General features: G+C 40.0%; 1 protein-coding gene across 3 annotated transcripts in view; it reads left to right on the top strand.

The window, feature by feature from the left end:
* Positions 1 to 22,437, top strand: part of ZDHHC20 (zinc finger DHHC-type palmitoyltransferase 20) — a 72,176-nt gene that overhangs the window by 7,614 nt on the left and 42,125 nt on the right. For all 3 annotated transcript variants that reach the window (XM_047853088.1, XM_047853080.1, XM_047853097.1), the window contains exon 2: positions 18,180 to 18,206. In XM_047853088.1, coding sequence (XP_047709044.1) covers positions 18,180 to 18,206 — 27 coding nt within the window. The remainder of the gene's footprint in view (positions 1 to 18,179; positions 18,207 to 22,437) is intronic.

Raw genomic sequence — 22,437 nt, 5'->3', positions numbered from 1 at the left:
GACGTAATTATAGGAAAATTTAAGATGTGATTTAGAATATTTTTAAAAACCTTCTTATTTTGTTATTTCCTTTTCCTATCTGTTCTCAGATCCTGGAGTGTAGTAATTTTCTATATAACTTGCCTTTTGAAAGCTATAGTGCCCTGCAAGCCTTATTTACATTCTATAATTATCCCAGCCTTCTTTCCTTTTTTTTCTTTTTCTAAAGAACAGATTTTTTTTTTCTTTTCACTGCTAGTGAATTAATCTGTTCTTATGTTATTCTCTGTTGAGACCAGAAAGCAAACTGGTCAGAGAGAGCTCTATAAACAAGTATCCAAAAAAAAAAAAAAAGTCCAAAAACAGCCCAACCCAAATGAACAAAAAGAGCTTTTTTTTTTTTTTTTAATGTTTATTTATTTTTGAGAGAGAGACAGAGCACGAGCAGTGGAGGGACCAAGAGAGAGGGAGACACAGAGTATGAAGCAGGCTCTAGGCTCTGAGCTGTTAGCACAGAGCCCAATGCGGGGCTTGAACTCACAAACTGGGAGATCATGACCAGAGCCAAAGTCAGATGCTCAACCAACTGAGCCACCCAGGCGCCCTCAGAAAGAGCTTTTGTATATTCTTTTCTATAAACTGATCCTTTGCGTCTTCACTGGTTTCTTATAAGACAGGAGATACGAAGGAGAAGGTACTGGACAACTTAGAAACCAAGGCAGACTGTTTGGAAGAGGGTGATGCCCTTGTGATACAAATAAAACTTTCCTTCTCCCCTGGCCTCTTCTAGTTTGTGACACAGAAGATAGAGCATATATCTTTCTTTGTCTCTCTTTGTCCTTGCCTCTCTCTCTCTCCCCTGAACCAGCTCTTCCTGTCCTAGCTCAGTAAATGAGTTTCATCCTTCTCGTTTCTTGGTTGACAAATCATCCCATAGCCAATTAATCAGCAAATCCTGGCATTAAATCTGCCTGCTGACCATCACTCCTGCCACTATATTCATTCAAGCCACCTTAAAATCTCTGTCTTGTGAAGCAGATGGAAAAACAGGATTCCAGCAATTTGCACCTCCTTTCGTCAGGATAGGGAGTCTTTGCCTGCCCCCTGAGTCTGGGTTTGGCGTTGTACTGGCTTTGATCAATAGAATGTGATAGAAGTGATGTGTGAGATTTGGACCCGAGGCATCAAGACAGCATGCCGCTCCTGTCTCAGCTCTTTGAAACCGGTTGCCTTAAGGGAGGTCAGACTATGGAGAGAGAGGCCCAGCCAAGATGAGCTAAGTGCCAAAGGCCTTGATGTGTGAATGAGACCATCTTAGACTCTCCTGCCCCAGCTGAGCTGCCAGTTGACTGTAAGGAGCAGGAGAACAGTCCAGCTGATCATGGCCTGAACTGCTAACCCCCACGATTCCTGGAAATAATACATGGTGGTTTTTTAAAGCCATTGAGTTATCGGTGGTCTGTTACATCATTATAGTACTCTACATTTTTGGCGCTCTCTCCTCACCCCGTACCCCGTCCATTCTCCACACAGCAGCCAGAATAACTCCTTGAAAATCAATACCACATTCGTCACTCCTCTTCTGAAAACCTCGGCTGGCTTCCTGTCTTGTTCAGTGGACTACGTAAGGTCCCTACCATGGCCTCCTCCCCTCACGACTTCTCCGACATAATTTCCTCTCCATTCCTCCTTTGTTTCGACAGCTGCTACACACTGGCCTCCTGGCCAAACTAATACTTGTTGGATGATCTTCATAAATTATTTAACCTGCCTGTGCTTGTTGCCATGCTATAAAATGGAATAATACCGGTCTTGCAAAATAATGTAAAGTTTTTAGCAGAGCAGGCTTTCAAATATTACTGGAGGTGGGGCAAAGATTTAAGTAGCCACTAGCATATTTTTTCTTGTCTTCCTTTTTTGGGCAGTTTTCTTTGTTTCTTTATTTTTAGTTTTTTACAATGTTTATTTATTTATTTTGAGAGAGAGGGAGAGAGAGCACCAGCAGGGGTGGGGGGCAGAAAGAGGGAGAGAGAAGATCTCAGGCAGTCTCCATGCGGCCAGCACAGAGCCTGACATAGGGCTCAGTCACACAAACCGGGAGATCATGACCTGAGCCAAAACCAAGAGTCTGATGCTTGACCAGGTGGCCACCCAGGCGCCCCGTGTTTCTCTATTTTTAATTCTTAGAGTTTTTATCCCTTCCTCCCTCTGACTTCAGTGCATGAAAGAGCACTTTCTTACAGTCTTTTTTAATTCTTAATTGACTGCATCTGAAGATCATACTGCAAAAGCGTGTGCCTATCTGGCATGAGCGGGTGGGGGGGAGGGGGAGTATGCTGAGAGAGGGGGTCCTCCACGTCACATGGGACTTTAAGATTGATACCTGGCACTGTTCTTGCAGGTGTATGAGCTACACAGATTTAGGTGTTGCTGAGATACGCAGCACGTCGTCTTTAGGGGATGGGCCTCTCCACTGAACTCAAGTAGTAGGTCCCAAGTAATGGTGATGATGCTTTGATGGAAAACAGGTCTCTCTAGAGTTGAGATCCACACGCCTTGATGATAAAAGATCGTTTAAAATTATTTTTAAAACATTTCTGTTCTCTGTGTCCTCCCACTTCTTCCAGTGCTTCATTATACTTACTAACGTGAACGTAGGCCCACCCAGTTGGAATCATAGGAGGAGACATTTTTATTAGCATACTAATTGGACAACGTATAAAACTAAGTATGAACTTATTAAATGTGAAGTCTTCAGGGAAGCTTTTTAAACTAATTGCATGAAAAGGATATCATCAGCACCTGGAGGAATTAATAACACCAAAATGTTATTTTTGCACATGTGGATCGCATATATCACTGGTGTGAATTTACACTGATTTTTTCTTGTTCCTGGTACTGTATGATTCTTATTTTTCTGTGGATAAGTGTATACTTTTTACAAGTATTAAAAAAGGAGAAGTGAGGGGTCATGGCTATGAGAAATACCATGTACACATATGCAGTAGCTTCCTAACAGTCCCCCCCTCAAATGTCAGCGGGAATCATTAAAAATCCGAGGCAAGATGATTACTTCTGTGTCCAGCACCCTCCAGTGGCTTTCCTCTTTGCTCCTCACGAAATCCAGTGTTCTTTCTGTAGTCCGTCAGGCCCTAAGTGTTCTGGTCTGCCACTGATTTTGACTCCTCTCTTCCTTTGCCCGCTTTGCTTCGGCCAAACAGGCCTCCTTGCTTTTTACCTGTCAGACCACGCACGTCCCACCTGAGGACCTTTGTACTTCCTTCTCTTTCTGCTTGGGATGCTTTCCTCCCAGATTCCGAAGGGCTGCTTGTCTCCATCTAGGTTTCTTTCAGAATACTCAACTGTCAGAGAGGCTTTGCTGACTACGCCATGGAACATAAGTACTTCCTCTTTCACTTTCTTACCCTGCGTTGTTTTTCTTCATGGCACTTACTGCTGCTTAATGTAGTTATTTATGTTTCTCTCCTGAGTAATATGTTCACTGCTTTATTTCCAGAACCTAAAAACAGGTCCTGCTTAATATGTACTCAGATATTTGTTGACTGAGTGAATTGATTATATAGCACCAATTCCCATGCTAGTAGAAGAGAGAGAATTGAATGTATTCACATAGGAGATAGCTCACAATTAATCTTGAATACAGATATGCCCCCGACCTTAAGAATATCTCCGTGTTGATTTCGTCATTTAACAAACATTAAGTGCGTATAGTGTTCTCTGTGCCGTATTTGGCACTGGGAATACAAAGATGTATAAATGTGCACGGTCAAATGCACTTGTACTTCATACGGTAGTTCTTTAATATCACAGTGCTCATTTGCATATTACAAGTTTCCGTTTTAAATGCCGGTGTGATTAACAGTGTTGTATTAGTGTCAGGTGTTCAGTGTAGTGATTCAGCAGTCCCATAGACTTCGCATCTCTCATCAGCATAAGCGTCCTCTTAATCCCCTTCCCCTGTTTCATCCACCACCCACCTCCCCCCTGGTAACCATCAGTTTGTTCTCTGTAGTGAAGAGTCAGTTATTTTTGGTTTGCCTTTGTTCGTTTGTTTTGCCTTTTAAATTCCACAGATGAGTGAAGCCATGCGCTATTCGTCTTTCTCTGACCGGCTTATTTCACATAGCATTGTACCCTCTGGATCCATCCGTGTTGTTGCCAATGGCAAGGTTTCATTCTTCTTTATGGCTCAGTAATATTCCATTGTAAATATATAGCACAGCTTCTTTATGCATTTATCTGTCAACACTTGGGTTGCTTCCATAGTTGGTTATTGTAAATAATGCTGCAGTAAACATAGGGGTGCATATATCCCTTCAAGTTAGCGTTTTCATATTCTTTGAGTAAATACCCAGTAGTGCAGTTCCTGGATCATAGAGTCGCTCTATTTTTAATGTTTTCAAGAACCTCCGTCTTCCACAGTGGCTGTACCAGTTTGCATTTCTACCATCAGTGCACAAGGGTTTCTTTTTCTCTACTTCCTCACCAACGCTTGTTTCTTGAGTTTTTGGTTTCAGCCATTCTGACAGAAGTGAGATAATCTCTCGTTGTGGTTTTGATTTGCATTTCCTTGATCATTAGTGATGTTGAGTACATCTTCCTGTGTCTGTTAGACAAATGTGTGTCTTCTTGGACAAATGTCTATTCATGTCTTCTCCCATTTTTAATTGCATTATTTGTTTTTTTGGTGTTGAGTTGTAGAAGTTCTTCATATAGTTTGGATATTAACCCTTTATTGTATAGGTCATTGGCAAACATCTCCCATTCGGTAGGTTTTTTAGGTTGTTGATTGTTACCTTTGCTGTGCAGAAGCTTTATATTTTGATGTAATCCCAATAGTTTATTTTTGCTTTTGTTTCCCTTGCCTCAGGAGACACATCTAAGAAGTTGCCGTGGCCGATGTCAAAGGTTACTGTCTTTGCTCTTTTATGGTTTCAGGTCTCATATGTAGGTCTTTGATCCGTTTTGAATTTATTTTTTGTGTGTAAGAAAGTCGTCCAGTTTCATTCTTTTGCATGTGGCTGTCCAGTTTTCTCAGTGCCATTTATGAAGAGATTGTCTTTTTCTGATTGGATATTCTTTCTTGCTTTGTTAAAGATTATTTGACCATATAATTAGGAATTTCCTTCTGGGCTCTGTATTCTTTTCCATTGATCTATGTGTCTGTTTTTCTGCCAGCACTGTGCTGTTTTGATCACTACGGCTTCGTAATATAACTTGAAGTCTGGAATTGTGATAACTCCAGTTTTGTTTCTTATCTTTTCAAGATATTTTTTGGCTATTTGGGGTCTTTTGTGGTCCCATACAAATTATAGGATTGTTTGTCCTAGTTCTTTGAAAAATGCTGTTGGTATTTCGATAAGGATTGCATTAAATGTGTAGATTGCTTTGGGTAATAATAGATATTTTTTAACAATATGTGTTCTTCCAGTCTACGAGTATGGAATGTCTATTTTTTTTGTGTCATCTTCAATTTCTTTCATCAGTGTTTTATAGTTTTCAGAGTACAGGTCTTTCACCTCTTTTGTTAAGTTTATTCCTAGATATTTTATGCATATTACAAGTTTTAAGAAGCCCTGCCATAACCAAGTCAGTAACTGTTTCACCCAGTATTTTTCTAAACTTTTGCCATAGAATTCTTTTTTCATGAAATACCTATTTAAATTCTTTCAGACTTGTTGATCTTTGGGAACAAAGCTACCAATAGTGGTGATGGGGGTGGAGGGTGGGGAGCACATCACTACTGAAAGGACTGTGCCTCTGGAAAAAGTGGTATTACAGTACATCCGGGAGGTAGTAGCTAATTTCTTCTACTTACCTTTTGTTATTAAATTCATCATTTAGGAAGAAAAGTCATTATTGCGGTAGATGATGAAGAGTTACTTGCAAAATGCCAACATCTATTTCTAATTTTATGTATTTTTTAAGGTTTATTTATTTATTTTGAGAGAGTGAGAGAGAGAATGAGTGCTAACAGAGGAGGGGCAGAGAGAGACGGAGAGAGAGAATCCGAAGCAGGCTCTGCACTGTCAGCACAGAGCCCAGTGTGGGTCTTGAACTCACAACTGTAAGAACATGACCTGAGCTGAAACTAAGAGTCGGATGCTTAACTGACTGAGCCACTGAGATGCCCCTATTTCTCATTTTAAAAAAGACTTGACAAAATAGTAATAAATGACTTTTGGACAAAATTACACACATAACAAAATACTTGATCACGTTCTGCTAAAACCAGGAACAAGTAAGATGCTTTGTTACCATGGCCATTGCTGTGTGCCATTGTACTGTATTGACAAAATCAACTGCTATATTCAATCAAGAGAAAATAATTAGAAGCATAAGACATTGGAAAGGAATAGAAAAAGCTACTTCTCTGTGTAGATGATGTGATAGTATATGTTGAAAAGCCAAGAGGATCAATAACAGCAGAACACTGAAACCAAAAGAATTGAGTAAAATTAGCAAACAAAAACCCAATACTTTCTGTGTATACATAATAATTTGTTTGAAAACATAGTGGAAGAAAAGTCTCCTTTTCCACTAACATCAAAAAGATAAAATACTTAAGAATAAACTTAAGAAATATGCCAAATCTGTAAGGGGTAAACATTCTTGAAAAACACAAAAGTAGACTTAAATAAGTGGAAAGACATTTCATATTTCATGTTCATGAATAGAATAACATTACAGAGATTTCTGATCTCCTCAAGTCAATATGTAAATGAATTCCATTCTCAACAAAGTTGTCTTTTTTCTGGCACTAGATAAGTCGATCCTAAAAGTCATTGGGAAAAACAAACAAGAAAGAACCAGGAAACCTCTGAAAAAGAGTCATAAAGAGGGCAAACCCCACCAGATTTTAAACTACAAAACCTCTACAATTAAATCTGTTGAGGGGAGCCTGGGTGGCTCAGTCAGTTGAGTGTCTGACTCTTGATTTCGGGTCAGGTCATGATCTCATGGTTAATGGGATCAAGCCCCACATCGGGCTCTGGGCGGACAACATGGAGCTTGCTTGGGATTCTCTCTCTTTCTCTCTCTCTGCCCTTCCCTTGCTCATGCACCGTGCGCGCGCTGTCTCTCTTAAATTAAAAAAACCTGTTGGGGTAAGGGGGGTATTTGAGAACTCACTCTACTGTCCCTTCAGTTTTGCTCTGAACCTAAAGCTGCTCTAGAAAATAAAGCCTTAAACAATTGTATGGTATGGTGTGTGGATAGAAGTATTGGCCAATGGAGCAGACTAGAATGTCCACAAATAGTAATTATAGAAATGTAGGACATGATAAAAGTAGCATCTCAAGTCACAGAGGAACAGATGGGACAACTGGGTAGATATTTGGTGAGAGATAAAATCCAGTCCATACCTCACATGATACTCCAAGAATAAACTACAAATTGATAAAATCTAATTTTTTCTTTTCTTCTATTTCAACATTTTAATTTTATTATTTTTTTAATGTTTATTTATTTATTTTGAGAGACAGCAAGAGCTGAGGAGGGGCAGAGAGAGAGAGAGGGAGGGAGAGAGACAGAGAGAAAGAGAGAGAGAAAATCCCAAGCAGGCTCCACACTGCCAGCACAGAGCCCGATGGAGGGCTTGGTCTCACAAACCGTGAGATCGTGACCTGAGCCAAGATCAAGAGTTGGATGCCTAACCGCCTGAGCCAGCCACCCGGGCATCCCTAAACTTTTAATTTCAAAGTAATTTCAGACTTGTGAAAAATAGTCCAAAGAATTTTCATATGTCCTTCACCCTGATTCCCTGAATGTTATTATTTGCTGCCCGTTCTTTGTCATTGTCTCTGAAACAGTTTGAGAGTAAGTTGTAGATACAATGTCCCTTCACCGATACTTCAGTGATATTTTCTAAGAACAAGTTTGTTCAAACTTCTGTAACAGCACCGCAGGCCAGGTGGCTTATAAACAACAGAAATTTATTTCTCAGAAGGCTGGGAAGTCCAACATCAGGCACCACAGATGTGTTGTCTGGTGAGGGCCCGCTTACTGGTTCATAGATGGCCATCTTTTCACTATATCGTCACGTGGCAGAAGGGGCAAAGGATTTCTCTGAGATCTCCTATGAGGGCACGAATCCCATTCTCGAAGGCTTCACCTTTATGACCTGATCACCTCCCAAAGGCCCCATCTTCAAAAAATCTATGAATTGGGCGGGGCGGGGGGGGGGGGACACAAACTTCCATCCCCAGCAAAGAGCATTTTCTTACGTAGTATCAGCATACAGTTCACAAAATCAGGAAATTAGCGTTGATAAAATACTACCCCAGTCTGTAAGCCTTACTCAGATTTCACCAGGTGCCCCACTAATCCCTTCTGCTCCACAGTCCGGCCTAGGATCGCACTGCGGGTAGTCTCCTGTCTCTTAGTGTCTTTTCATCTGGAAGAGTTGCTCAGTATGGCTTTCTCTCTCATGACCACAACAGTTTTGACGAGGACAGGCTTCCTCTGCGGAAGGCCCCTTAAATTAGGTGGTGTTGCCTCACGATTAGATTCAAAGCGCATATTTTTAGCAGGAGTACCCCAGAGTGACGCTGTGCCATTGATCGTACCATGTCTCGGATGTTAACTTCAGTCACCACTTCGGGCGCTTCAGGCCAAGTTTCTCCATCCCGTAAAGGTACAGCGTTTCTTTGTAATTAACAAGTAGACTCAAACGTACCACACAGATCCTCCGAGGAAGCGCTTGCCGCTCAGTGGTGTCCGCTTCTGGCTGTCAGCTCTGTCAGTGTGACTAACTGCACACACGGTCACACCTTCCTGTGCCAGCCTGCATCCATCCCGTGTCTGAGTGAGAAGGGGCCGCCTGCTCTAGAGCTCTCTGTAGTCGGCCAAGGTTTTGGTAAGCCTGCGCCACGGTTGGATTTCTCCTTAGTACACGGCTTGTAGCCCGCACGGTGTCTCGGCATCTGACTCCAGATGGGTGTCTTGGTGGGCAAATACCTTGAGACTCTGTAATCTGTTCCTCATATTGTCCCGGATTTGGCTGGGAGGAGCCCCTTCGACTTTTCCATGTTCTTTCAACATGTCGCCATCATTTATCCTTCCCTGACTTTCTGGCGACACAAGATTTTTCAGGCTTATCTGATACTTTTCCCCTTTCAAAATGGGCCACATTTGAATGTAAAAAATGAAAACATTCAAGTACTGGAAGGAAACATGGGTGGATGGCCTTATAAGCGGGGAGTGAGGAAAGCCCAATAGAAAAAAAAAAGTGCATAAGTGACAGAAACAGTTGCGGGGAAAGGATGGAAGGAAGGGACTGGCTCATAAACATATGAAAAGATGCTTATTCTCACGTAGAAGAAAACGCAAAGTAAAATCACCCTGTGATACAAAACGTTTAGAAACACTGTGTTGGGTCGATGGTGGAAAAACGGGCAGTCTCCAGCATTGCTGGGAGGGGTACAAAATGGAACAACCCTTCTAACAGGGATTTGGGGAAACCAGGCAGATTTACTTTTGGTCCAGCAATTTCATTATCAGTAATCGACACCGAGAATAAACTTCCACAAGTAAACAACACATGCATAAGGTTATTCATTGCCACATTGTTTGTAACAGTAGAGGTTGGAGACTGCCCAAGTGTCTATCAATAGAGCCCTGATTGTAGAACTGGAACACCCACACAACGGAATACTGTGCACTGCTTTAAAACACAAACAATGATTGTCTCTGTGTACTAATGTGCAGTGATTTCCCGGGTGTGTTAAATGAGAAAAGCAAGATGCAGAATAAATATGTAAAGGAAGAAATTAGAAATACATTTTTATTTGTTTACTTTGCTAAAAGAAATATGATAAAGGAGGCTAAGAAAAATGACTACCTGGAGTGAGAGGGTAAGGAAGGAAAGCCAGGTCTTTCTGAGTACCTTTTTGTGTAGTTTCGACTTTTAGGCCATTTATATTTTTTGCATATTCAAAAAATAAAATTAAACAAAGAGGAGGCAAAAGCAAACTGTAAAGTTTGGGACCGTGACACAAATAACGTAATTTTACGTAAAATTGATACTATACACAGGAAGGAATCGTTTCAAGTGGCTTTTGGATGTTGTACTCCTTCGTGGGATATAGTTTAAAGCCAAAACGAAGCAGAATTTTAAAACTACAAAGAAACCGTAAACTAGAATGCAGTTTTTAAACTATTTTGTTTATATTTTAGGATGAGCTGAGTAAGTAAATTAATTAGGAACTAAGATTTTCACTGTACATAAATGCAAAGAGATACAAATATAATGCCAAGAAAATTAAGGAAAAACTTCATAATGTTCTATTTGAATTGGAAATATCAATGTGAATATAAATACGGATTTGTAACACTATTTCGGTCATCCCAAAGGGCCTAAAAGCAATGAAACTCCAGTAGCTATGAGCACCCCTAGTATTCAACACTTGGTTTCCAAATACTACTAAAAGGAACCAGTGCGGGCACCGTGGCAGGCTGGGTCCATAATGCATGCCCTCTTGATTTGGTGGGGGGGTATGGGTAGGGGTCGTGAGTTCAAGGCCCACATTAGGGTTAGAGCCTACTTAAAAAAAAAAAAAAAAAGAACCAGTGCCCCTTGGAGAAACGGCTAATTTCAGGTCTGCAGGAGGGAAGATGTAAAGTGGGCCCTGGGACATCTTGTGCTAGACAGCAAAGACGTGCTCAGAGGCTAACGGGGCCCACTCAGGGGGTTGCAGGGGTCCCTCGGAAGAGCATTGGCCAAAGACGAGACAGTTTGAGCCTAAAAAAGAATGAGGGTAGCCGATAATGGCATATTAAATAAAAATCCATAAGTTTCCTCATTGACATTCAAAAAGAGAAAATTTGAATTTATTTGCTAACAGTGGAGTTGAATGTTATATCAACATTCTGTTCTGAAAGTGGGTAAAGGGCAATAATTAAGTTTTTGTGCTGCCTTTTTCGGAAGCTCTAGTTAATCACTAGTTGAAAGCGCTTTATAGAAGAATGCCTGCTTAAAAGTGTAGAAATAAATAAAAGAGGGTTTTTAATGGTAATTTTCAGATTCTACAAAATAATTGATTCATCAGCGGATATTAACACCATTCGGTGAAACGTGTTGGGTGAAGAAGATATTCACATATTGTTAACTTTTACCCCACAAAAGACTTCATGATTGTTAAGTGAAAAATGTGCCTTCACAAAGGAGAGGCTTGGTGGTTGCCACCTTGTCAAGTGATCCAAGTGTGGCAGAGTGACAAACTTCAATAATATACCTCCTGATCCCAGAATACTTCAGATCTGAATATTCTTGTCCATTCTCTCCCTCCCACCCCCAAATTACATCGAAACCTTTACACTTGGAGTGGAATAATAGGAAGAGGAGTTTGGGGTAGGGGGATAGAGTATGAAGTTGAGGACACCAAAAAGAAACAGACAAATCAGTACATTTCATAAGGCGTCTGGCCTATTCTTTTCATTACTTATTTATTTTCAGAGAGGAAGAGGGAGAGCACCCATGGGAGAGCAGGGGAGGGGGTGGGGGAAGAGAGAGAACCTTTCTTTAAAAAAATTTTTTTAACGTTTATTTATTTTTGGGACAGAGCATGAGCAGGGGAGGGGCAGAGAGAGAGGGAGACACAGAATCTGAAACAGGCTCCAGGCTCTGAGCTGTCGGCACAGAGCCCGACGCGGGGCTCAAACTCACGGACCGCGAGATCGTGACCTGAGCCGAAGTCGGATGCTTAACCGACCGAGCCACCCAGGCGCCCCGAGAGAAAGAATCTTAAGCAGGCTCTGTGCTAAGCTTGGGGCTCAGTCCTCTGACCCTGGGATCATGACCTGAGCTGAAATCAGGAGTCGGATGCTCAACCATCCCAGGCACCTCTGGTCTGTTCTTTTCAAAAAGTCACTGTCCTGGGGCGCCTGGGTGGCACAGTCGGTTAAGCGTCCGACTTCAGCCAGGTCACGATCTCGCGGTCCGTGAGTTCGAGCCCCGCGTCAGGCTCTGGGCTGATGGCTCGGAGCCTGGAGCCTGTTTCCGATGCTGTGTCTCCCTCTCTCTCTGCCCCTCCCCCGTTCATGCTCTGTCTCTCTCTGTCCCAAAAATAAATAAAAAACGTTGAAAAAAATTAAAAAAAAAAAAAAGTCACTGTCCTGAGATTCTGGGAAGGTGATGGTGCATTATTTTTTAGTCTCCCCAGAGCACAAAAACATTCAACAAATTGAATAATATCTATGACAAAACCAGTTTGCTAGAGAATGGGAATGAGTTTTAGGCAACCAGAGTGATTGCAGAGATCTCAACTTAAACTCTGATATGAACATTAAGTACGTCTGTTCTTAGAGACCTAAGACCTATAAGTAAAGGTAATAAGGAAAAGGGACTACAGTTTGTAATTGGGTATATGCTACAACATGTAGATATAGTAGAGCTATTAGAAAATGGACAGCAGTGTGAAAAAATTATTTAAATGAGTAATCATATTTTCAGTAATAATATTGGTCTCATTATCAAAGTTGTTGGGTGGGCAATATGGGATAAAGAACATGAGTAATAAGGGGCACCTGGGTGGCTCAGTCAGTTGAGCATCCAATTTCAGCTCAGGTCATGATATCGTGGTTGGAGAGTTCGAGCCCTGCATTGGACCCGCTGCTGTCAGCACAGAGCCAGCATCAGATCCTCTGTCTTCCTCTCTCTCTGCCCCTCCTCTGCTTGTTCTCTCTCTCTCTCTCTCTCTCTCTCTCTCTCTCTCTCTCTCTCAAAAATAAGCATTTAAAAAAATAAAATGAGTAATATATGATATTCTAATTCTTCATCCTGTCTTTGAGAACCAGTGTTCTCCGTTCTTAAAAAAAAAATACAATTACAAGATAAATGATAAAAACTTTGTAGACTTGAATTTGAATTTGAATTATTAGTATGAACTCATGAGATGTTTTACTTAAAAAAAAAGCATGTATATGCATATACATAGATAGTAGGGAGAGGAAAACTGTTAATAGACATCATATATGTAGAAAATCCCAAGGAATATACAAAAATACTACTAAAAACTAATAAGTGAATTTAGCAAGTTCATAGGATATGATGCAAGATCACTAAAGAAAACTCAGCTATATTTCTAACTAATAAGAATTAGAAATTGAAATTTTTTAAAAGCACTATTTATAATCACATCAAAAACATTAAACACTTTAGGGATAAATGTAACAAAATACATACAAGATTTTGTGTATTGATGAGATAAAATCTAAAACGAAGAGATGCGCTGTGTCCACGGAACGGAAGACTGATTATTACAAAGATGTCCGTTCTTTCCAAATTGATCTATGGAGTCAACACAAAGCCAACCAAAATCCCAGCAGGCATTTTTTTTTTTTTAAAGAAATCAGTAAGATAAGTTTAGAATTTATGTGGATGTGCCAAGGACCTAAAATAGCCAAAACACCTTTCAAAAAGAAGAAGTTGGAGGACTCACACTGTCTGATTTCAAGATTTACTAAGAGCTACATATATTCAAGTGAGTGTGGTATTGGGGTAAGATTGGTCACATATACATCAATAGGCAGAATAAGAGTTCAGAAACAGACCCTTACACATATTAATTATTTACTTTTTAAAAAATGTTTATTTATTTTTGAGAGAGAGAAAGCATGGGGGAGGGGCAGAGAGAGGAGACAGAGGATCTGAAGCGGTTTCTGCACTAACAGCAGAGAATCTGAGCCATGAGATCATGATGTGAACCAAAGTCGGATGCTTGGCCAACTGAGCCACGTAGGTAACCCCCATTAATTTAATTTTTAATTAGTTTTTTATCAAAAGTTTCAAGGCAATTCAACAGGGAAAGGGTAGTTTCAGCTAAAAAGATTGGAACTGTTGGCCATCTAACTGCAATAAAATTGATTTCAGCCCTGTTTATACCATCTTTCTTATACCCTAATTTTTAAAATCAGCTTTTAAAATAGACTACAGACCTAAATGTAAAGCCTGTATAACCTCAAGAAAGAAATATATGAGCAAGTCTTTGTGTCCTGTAGTTGGTAAAGATTTGCTAAGTAGGGCCCAAAGCATGAACCATATAAGAAAAAAAATGATAAATTAGGCTTCATCAAAATAAAATATTTCTGCTCTTTAAAACTCACTGTTTGGGGCGCCTGGGTGGCGCAGTCGGTTAAGTGTCCGACTTCAGCCAGGTCACGATCTTGCGGTCCGGGAGTTCGAGCCCCGCGTCAGGCTCTGGGCTGATGGCTCAGAGCCTGGAGCCTGTTTCCAATTCTGTGTCTCCCTCTCTCTCTGCCCCTCCCCCGTTCATGCTCTGTCTCTCTCTGTCCCAAAAAAAAATAAATAAACGTTGAAAAAAAAAATTAAAAAAAAAAAATAAAACTCACTGTTTTACTGTGTTTCTTTAAAAAAATAAATAAAACTCACTGTTAAATAAGTGAAAAGATAAAATATGGACTAGATGGAAATATTTGCACAATATATTGGTTAAAGGACTATATCTAGGATATATGAGGAGCCTACAGTTCAATAATAAAGGAAATAATGATTAAAATGTGGCCAACAATTTCAACACACAACTTCACAAAGAAGTGTAGGACTGGCCAATAAGCATGTAAAAAGATATTCAGCATCAGTAGTCTTTAGGGAAACACGAAATCACAGTGAGGTATCACTATATATTTTTTAGAATAGCTGCGAGTTTAAAGATTGACAGTTCCAAGTGTTGATGAGGGTGTGAAGCAACTTGTGACATACATTTTTGGTGGGGAATGTAAAACAATACAGCCACTTTTGAAAGCGGTGTGGCTGTTTCTGATAAAGTTAAACAGAGCTCCAGCAATCTCGTATCTAATATTTACCCAAGTAATGAAAATATATGTCCACCCAAAGGTTTGTATGTGAGTATTCATAGTAGCCAAAAACCAAAAGCAAATGTCTTATCAGCTGGTAAATGGATAAATAAGTTGTGGGACCTCCGTACAATAGAATACTACTCTGCAGTAAAAAGAAACAAATTGGAATTTCCAGTTCTGGGACGAGTGAATACACACTCTTACTGTTCTTCCTGCTAAGTACAACGAAAACCCCTGGATATTGTACGGGGGGCGCCTGGGTGGCTCAGTCGGTTGAGCGTCCGACTTCAGCTCAGGTCATGATCTCGCGGTCCATGAGTTCGAGCCCCGCGTCGGGCTCTGTGCTGACAGCTCGGAGCCTGGAGCCTGCTTCAGAATCTGTGACTCCCTCTCTCTCTGTCCCTCCCCTGCTCATGGTCTGTCTCTATCTCTCTCTCTCTCTCAAATAAATAACCATTAAAAAAATAATAATAATAATAAAAAACCCCTGGAACATAAACAAACATAAGATGCTGAAGTGTGGAGAGAGAAAGGCAGATCAGCTGAGGACCTTGGTGCCTGAGGAATGATACTGAGGCAAACTCCCTGCTTCATGTGTCCCATCCTGCATGCTAGAGAAGCTGCCAACCTGGAAGCACCAGTGGGCACAGACAGAAAAACCCCAAGAAAGCTGGTTTTCTTTAGCCAAACCAGGAGAAGAGCAACCTAGGAAGACAAACTAGACAGTAACTGCCCTGCTCCAGCCAAAAACCATGGAAAAACTACACTCTGTCCTCACTTTCTCCAGCAGAGGCTGAGCGTGGGCTTAGACTTCCCCCTGGCCCAGCTTTCACAAGGAAACCCTCTTGTATCTCCTCCCCCACTTTCCTCCTGGGGCCGTAACAGAGCAGGTGAAGGCCTGGGCAGTTGGTAGATGTCCATTCCCACGGGGCAGGAATGAAGCATCGTCCCCATGGTATCAGTGGAGGCTTGTGGGGAGCCCTCGTGTAGATCTTGCCCAGTTCTTATGTCCATCCATAGGAATGTTATCTTTTTAGGTGGCTTTATAAATAAAACTTTTATTCACTTATAATTTCTACAGAGTGATTGCACGTATGTTGGGAAAGCTCTGATTTCTGTATACCACTACCACCTTCGTTTATGGTAGTTTCTCCGTTGGTTTTCTTTGGCTATGAAGGCATGTAGTCTTACAATATACAACTAGTGATATGTTTGCTTCTTTTCCATTTGTATACCACTAATTTATTTCTCATAATTGTGTGGCTCGCATAGTGCTTCCTAATCATTTCACATCAGGACAGTATTGAAAATTATATTTTTAGTGTATATTAGCACAAATGGGGAATGCTCTGTGAGGCCAGGGGGGACCAGCCCAGGATCTAACTACTCCGCTGTTCTACCTGATTGATCTGAACTGCGTTGAGAAGAAGCCCTATGCCTCTCTAAAACAATGCTTTAAAAAAAATCATGAACTTGCTTATTTTGTTCCTGAACGTTAGTGGGAATACTTCTCTCGTGTTTCTCATTAGTTATGCTGGTTTGGGGATCGAAGTAGATATATTTTAGTTTATTAAGGAGGTGTCCAGGTACTTCTCTCTTTTATCAACAGATTTTAGTCCAAAATGGTTATTGAATTAACAAGTATTTCTTAAGCATTGCTGCTGTATGCCAGGCTTTGGGACTAAAACAATGAATAAGGTGAGAGACACTATAGGACACGTTACAAGTCCAAGGAGGCTTGAGCTGCACCCCATGTGCTAGTTTTGCGACTTGAGCCAAGTCACTTAAATATTTTGAGCTTTAGCTTACTTGTCTGTAAAATACAGTTAATAATAATTTTTAGGGTTGTTGATCTAAGACGTGATTCCACACCTGTGCAGTCCAGTAGAGTGAGACAGACATATCACCAAGTAATTGCAAAAAAAGTGGCGTGGCATGGTGGAGATGAAAGAGTGAGCAGTGATGATAGAAAGGAGTGTCTGCTCTGCCTAAAGAGGGACTCGGGAAGGCTTTACAAAGGAGGTAGTATTTAAACTGTGCCTTGGAGTGTGAGTTGGAGAGGCGCACGGCACATGTGAAACTGCTTGATACATTTAGGAAACTGCTGTTTGTTGAGGATAATTAGACCACAGGTATGGGCAAATGACAGACTGGAGAGGTAGATCACAGAGGGCCTGTGGTTGCTACCCTGAAGATCTTGGACTTTATTCTGAAGGCTGCTGGGAAGTGTTAAAGAATATTCAGCCATCAAATTTGCTGGTGGTGAGGTGTGTTGAAACTGATAGTTGAAAGTGTCTTTAAGCCATTATGTTTGAAGAGGGCCTGAAATAAGGTAATGGGAAAAAATGAAAGGAGGTGACAGATTTGAAGAGGCTTAGGTAGTAGAATTAACAGGACCTAAAAGCCATTGGACTACCTGGAGAGAAGGAATAAATAGCAATTCCCAGGGTTTTAGGCTAGAGATAAAAAGCACTCTAAAAATTATAGGGATGGGTTCCTTTCCTTTTTTCTATAGAAAAAGACAAATTGTCTTGAGTATAGTTTTCACAAAGTTTAGTAAGGTACATCCCAGACTGATTACGTAAATATGAGTGCCATAGAGGAGAGTCCTATTTATTCTGTAGGTGGCATTAAGGAAAGAGCTAAAGAAAACATAACTGTACTGTTTCCGATTCTGTGTCTCCCTCTCTCTCTGCCCCTCCCCCGTTCATGCTCTGTCTCTCTCTGTCCCAAAAATAAATAAAAAACGTTGAAAAAAAAATAAAAAAAACCCATAACTGTATACATATTGATAGGTTTGAAAGTAACAAAGGTCTGAAAAAAATTTTAATGTGATTGGTTGAGGAGAAAAAAAATTTTATGTTTAGCACTTTAGTGTTTTTAAAGTGTGCAGTCTTCTCATGTATGGAACTTGAGAAACTTAACAGAAGACTATGGGGGAGGGGAAGGGGAAAAAAGTTACAAACAGAGAGGGAGGGAGGCAAACCATAAGAGACTCTTAAATACAGAGAACAAACAGAGGTGAAGAGGGGTGGGGGAGAGGGGAGAATGGGTGATGGGCATTGAGGGGGGCACTTGTTGGGATGAGCCCTGGGTGTTGTATGTAAGTGATGAATCATGGGAATCTACCCCCAAAACCAAGAGCACACTGTATACGCTGTATGTTAGCCAATTTGACAATAAATTATATTTTAAAAAATAATAAAAAGTGTGCAATCTTGAATTTGCATTAGTGTTTACATATTATAACTAAATTTTATTTTTGTGAAAAAGATATTAGGATGAATAGTTGCTCTGAAATAAAATTTATGTACAAAATGTTTAAAGTATATTATTTATTCACTATTTTTCTTCTATTCTAGTTACTCTCTCTGGAAATGGAGAAAACGGTAAGACAATTTAAGTCTCAATTTAAGTAGAATATTTATGGTATCGTAATTGCAACCCGCTTGCTTTTATTTAGTGATGACTATATGTGTTTTTGTTTTCAGAAATAAAATCTATGTTTTTAAAGTTTAAGTAGGAGATACAGTATTGTGTTTATTCGTATTCATTCGATATCTTTTCATTTGTGGTGTTTATATAAATTGGAGTAGCTGTTATTTTGTAAGGCACCTAGTACCCAAACTTCTTTGATATATTTATGTACATATTTATGCCTTGTATGTTCTTCAGAACTCTTGACAGTAGTACTTCAAAGACTTTTTTTTCTTTTTTTTTTAATGTTTAGTTAGTTATTTTAGAGGGACAGAGAGAGCTTGAGTGGGGGAGGGGCAGAGGGAGACCGAGAATCCCAAGCAGGCTCCATCCTCAGCATGGAACTGACACAGGACTTGGTCAGTTTCATGACCTGAGCCAAAATCAAGAGTCAGGTGCCCAACCAACTGAGCCATCCAGGCACCCCCAAAGATTTTTAATATCCGTTCTAGCTAGGGTTGAAGAGGGGATTTTGTTTCATGACGCCCAGATTTTACTGATGGTTCTTCTGATAATGTGTTTGTTAAAAATAATGCTTTACTGCTCACAGACATCTTACAAAATAACCAGACTAAATTTGTGAATTGTATTACGAGTTTATTTTGAAAGGGAATTCTGCTTTTTGTAAGAACTAGTCAACGAGATAATGCCTAGAGGGAAAAATCATTGCTCAATATTTCACCAGGATAAAAGAAAATACTAAGTTATTGAAATCAAATTTCAAAAATAAAATTTGATTTGAGATACAAAATCCAGAGGATTTCTAAAACAGTTGAACAGTTAGAAATTACTGATAAATACTTATTCTTATTGGAAAGAATTAGGCATTAAGCATGTAGATCTCAAGTTGCCTTTGACTCTGATTTGTCAGTTCTAGCCAGGGTTGGAGAGGAATATAGACTTCCCCTTGGTAGGCTTAATTTTCTTCCTTTCAATCAAAACTGTTTTCTATATGTGATAGCACAGATACAGAAAGCAGAGAAATTTCTGAAGTATTTATAAAAGAACATCTAACTTATTCTTTCTTGGGGCTATTTTGCCCATGTCTTTCAAAGATTGTTTTGATGGAGTTTTTTTTTGTTTGCTTATTTGTTTTTTTAAATTCACTTACAGGTGATTTTTGAATCAGATTTTTTGATTTATAGATTTTTTTTTGCTTTTATTTAATTTGCTTAGTTAACTAAGATTTTACTTTGTTACTTCTGACCAATGGTTTATAGCATATATATGTGACCAGAAGTTTTCTTACTAACAATCACATTATTTCTAATTTATTTAAAAGCAGTATTTCATCAGGGCGCCTGGGTGGCTCAGTCGGTTGAGCGTCCAATGTCGGCTCAGGTCATGATCTTGTGGTTCGTGAGTTCAAGCCCCATGTTGGGCTCTGTGCTGACAGCCCAGAGCCTGGAGCCTGCTTTGGATTCTGTGTCTCCTTCTCTCTCTGCCCCTCCCCTGCTTGTGCTCTGTCTGTCTGTCTATCTCTGTCTCCCTCCCTCTCAAGATTAAAAATAAACATAAATAAATAAAAGCAGTGTTTCATTACATTATAATGTGATAATTTCCATTTGTTAAGAACTTATTATATTTCAGGCATTATGCTAAGAGATTTATCTGTTTTGTTCTTTTAGCTGAGGGTTGAGATTTTTTAAAGCAGAAACCATTTTGTTCTGTGGAGAGCAGAAATACTCTCAAAATATATTAAATGTCTTTAAAAATATTTTGAGAGTATATTGTTTCATATGCTGACCTTAGTTGTAAGTAACTAAATGATTAAGAAGTTTAAAGTACCTCAAGGTTACCGTTTATCTCAAAGCTATACAGTAGTATACAGACGAAGATTGACAAATTTGATTGAATATGGAGGCCAGGCAAAAATATAAAGAAGTGAAGCAAGCTAAGTAAAAATAATACTGCAGACTCAGTAAATGCCTCACTGTTCATATAACAGTAGGAGACTGAGCTCCAGTATACTTTTCCAAAGGAAAGTCGAATGAAGGAATAATAATGAATCCATTAGGTAGACCATGGGGTTCAACCTGAAGGGAGCAGAGATTTTCAGAAACCAGAATTTTCAATGAGGGTGACAGTCAGTTTTAGTGGACGTTGAAAAGAAAGCAAATTTGAAGGTAGATGGGAGTTGTGGGAAAGATTTTATCTTGGCATCAGATGTTGGCTCTGAAATCGGATGTAACTACTAAGATGGTGGGTAAAGTGAAGGAAAATATACTTTTGGAAAATACGACGTAATGAAAAGAACCTTGGATTTTTGTCAAGCGGATGTGGGTTTGAATTCTGGCTTTATCATTTACTAAGTGACACTGGGCAAGATACTAAATTCTCTGAGCCTCAGGTTTCACGTTTGTAAACTGAAAGAACACCTTCCAGGACTATAGGGAGGGTTAGAAATAAGGTATACATTATATACCTTCAGGTAGGCTTTCAGTGGGTGGAATTAGTGATCTGAGTAGCTGTGGTCAAACGTGGCTACTAAGAAGTCCCAGTGGTTTACAGCGCATACACCAGTCATGCACGTGGAGTTCCTTCCCAGCCGTGTCACAGCCAAGGTGATACTCTGAACAACAACACATTTTACACTGGCCATTGAGCTGGGCTGGAGGCAAGGAGACCAGTTGGCTTTTGCAGTGAACCAAATGAGATCAGCAACAGGATATGAGCTGTTACACTGAGAGTGGAAATAACGAGAGAGAGTTTACTTTGAAAGAGATTTTAGGAATTGGAATTTGAAGGACTTTGTGCCGATCAGCGGTGCGATGTGAGGAGTCCTTGGGCCCGGGCTTCCCGCGCCAGTTAACTGTGGGACTGGTGGTTCTGCTCTCTTAGCCACACATGCACCAGTATAACAGCAAAAGAAAAGGCTGGGTCCAACGATTGTTAATTTTTTTTATCATTATTTTATTTCAAAAGAACACTTTTTTTTTTTTTAATTTTTTTTTTCAACGTTTTTATTTATTTTTGGGACAGAGAGAGACAGAGCATGAACGGGGGAGGGGCAGAGAGAGAGGGAGACACAGAATCGGAAACAGGCTCCAGGCTCTGAGCCATCAGCCCAGAGCCCGACGCGGGGCTCGAACTCCCGGACCGCGAGATCGTGACCTGGCTGAAGTCGGTCAAAAGAACACTTTTTAAACCAGAAGTGAGAGAAAAATAACCTCAGACCAAAGGAAGAATAGTACTTCGAATTCAATACATGTTAGCTTTATGAAAACTTCACTACATCGTTCTTAATGTTTCTCATTTCACTGCAGACCAGTGAAAACTTTTATCATTTCTTTAACTTGGGAAACACTGAAATAGGGAACGTGCAAAAAGAACCAAATTTTGAGAGGAAATTAAGATTCTTGGATAGTAATGATAATAATAGCCAGTACTGGGGCTCCTGGCCGGCTGAGTCAGTAGACATGCGACTCTCGATGTCAGGGTTGTGAGTGCGAGCCTCACGTTGGGCGTAGAGATTACTTAAAAAAATAGCCAGTATTTATTAAGGATGTATTATGTGCCAGGCACTGTTTTAAATGTTTTGCATGTATTAGGTCATCAATATTAAGCAGCTAACTTTAATGAAACCAGTTAAGTGCTTTAACTGAAGTCTGAGCAGATTTTGGAGGGAGTATGGTGTGAAGAGGTAATGAGTTGCAAAAGTAATAGAGAAGGCTTATGTGGAAGAAGTAATATTTGATCTCAACTTTCAAAAGGAGTAGAATTGCAGACTTTTATGCTTGTGTCTGCTTGGTTTTGTTCAGTGGTTTGTGGTGCCACATTCCAAATGGAAAAGGACTTTAGGCACCTGGTAAACAGTCCTTGCTTCTTTCGGAAACCTGTTCTGCTTCTTTCGAATAGAAAAACTGCAGAAACAACAAAAAGCTTTGAATTATATCTGTGAGTTAATATTTGGAGCTAAGGGTGTTAGAATGTTACGCTAATCTACTTGGGAACCAGTTATGGCAGGAATTTTAAGGGGCTGAAAATTCTTGGGTACCCTTTGTGGAAAGGAGAATGAAATTTAGCGTAACTTTTCTGGACAATCCAGGAACTGAGTTTTTCAGATGACTCATTATTCACTGTGATGGGAACTCCCTGTATTACTTTCAGCTGATAGTTCCTTGGACTTAATGTTCATGGTGG

Source organism: Prionailurus viverrinus, chromosome A1 (assembly GCF_022837055.1).
Source record: "Prionailurus viverrinus isolate Anna chromosome A1, UM_Priviv_1.0, whole genome shotgun sequence".
Classification (NCBI taxonomy): domain Eukaryota; kingdom Metazoa; phylum Chordata; class Mammalia; order Carnivora; family Felidae; genus Prionailurus; species Prionailurus viverrinus.
Note: the sequence above shows the minus strand (reverse complement) of the source record. Positions and strands in the feature narration are given on the sequence as shown.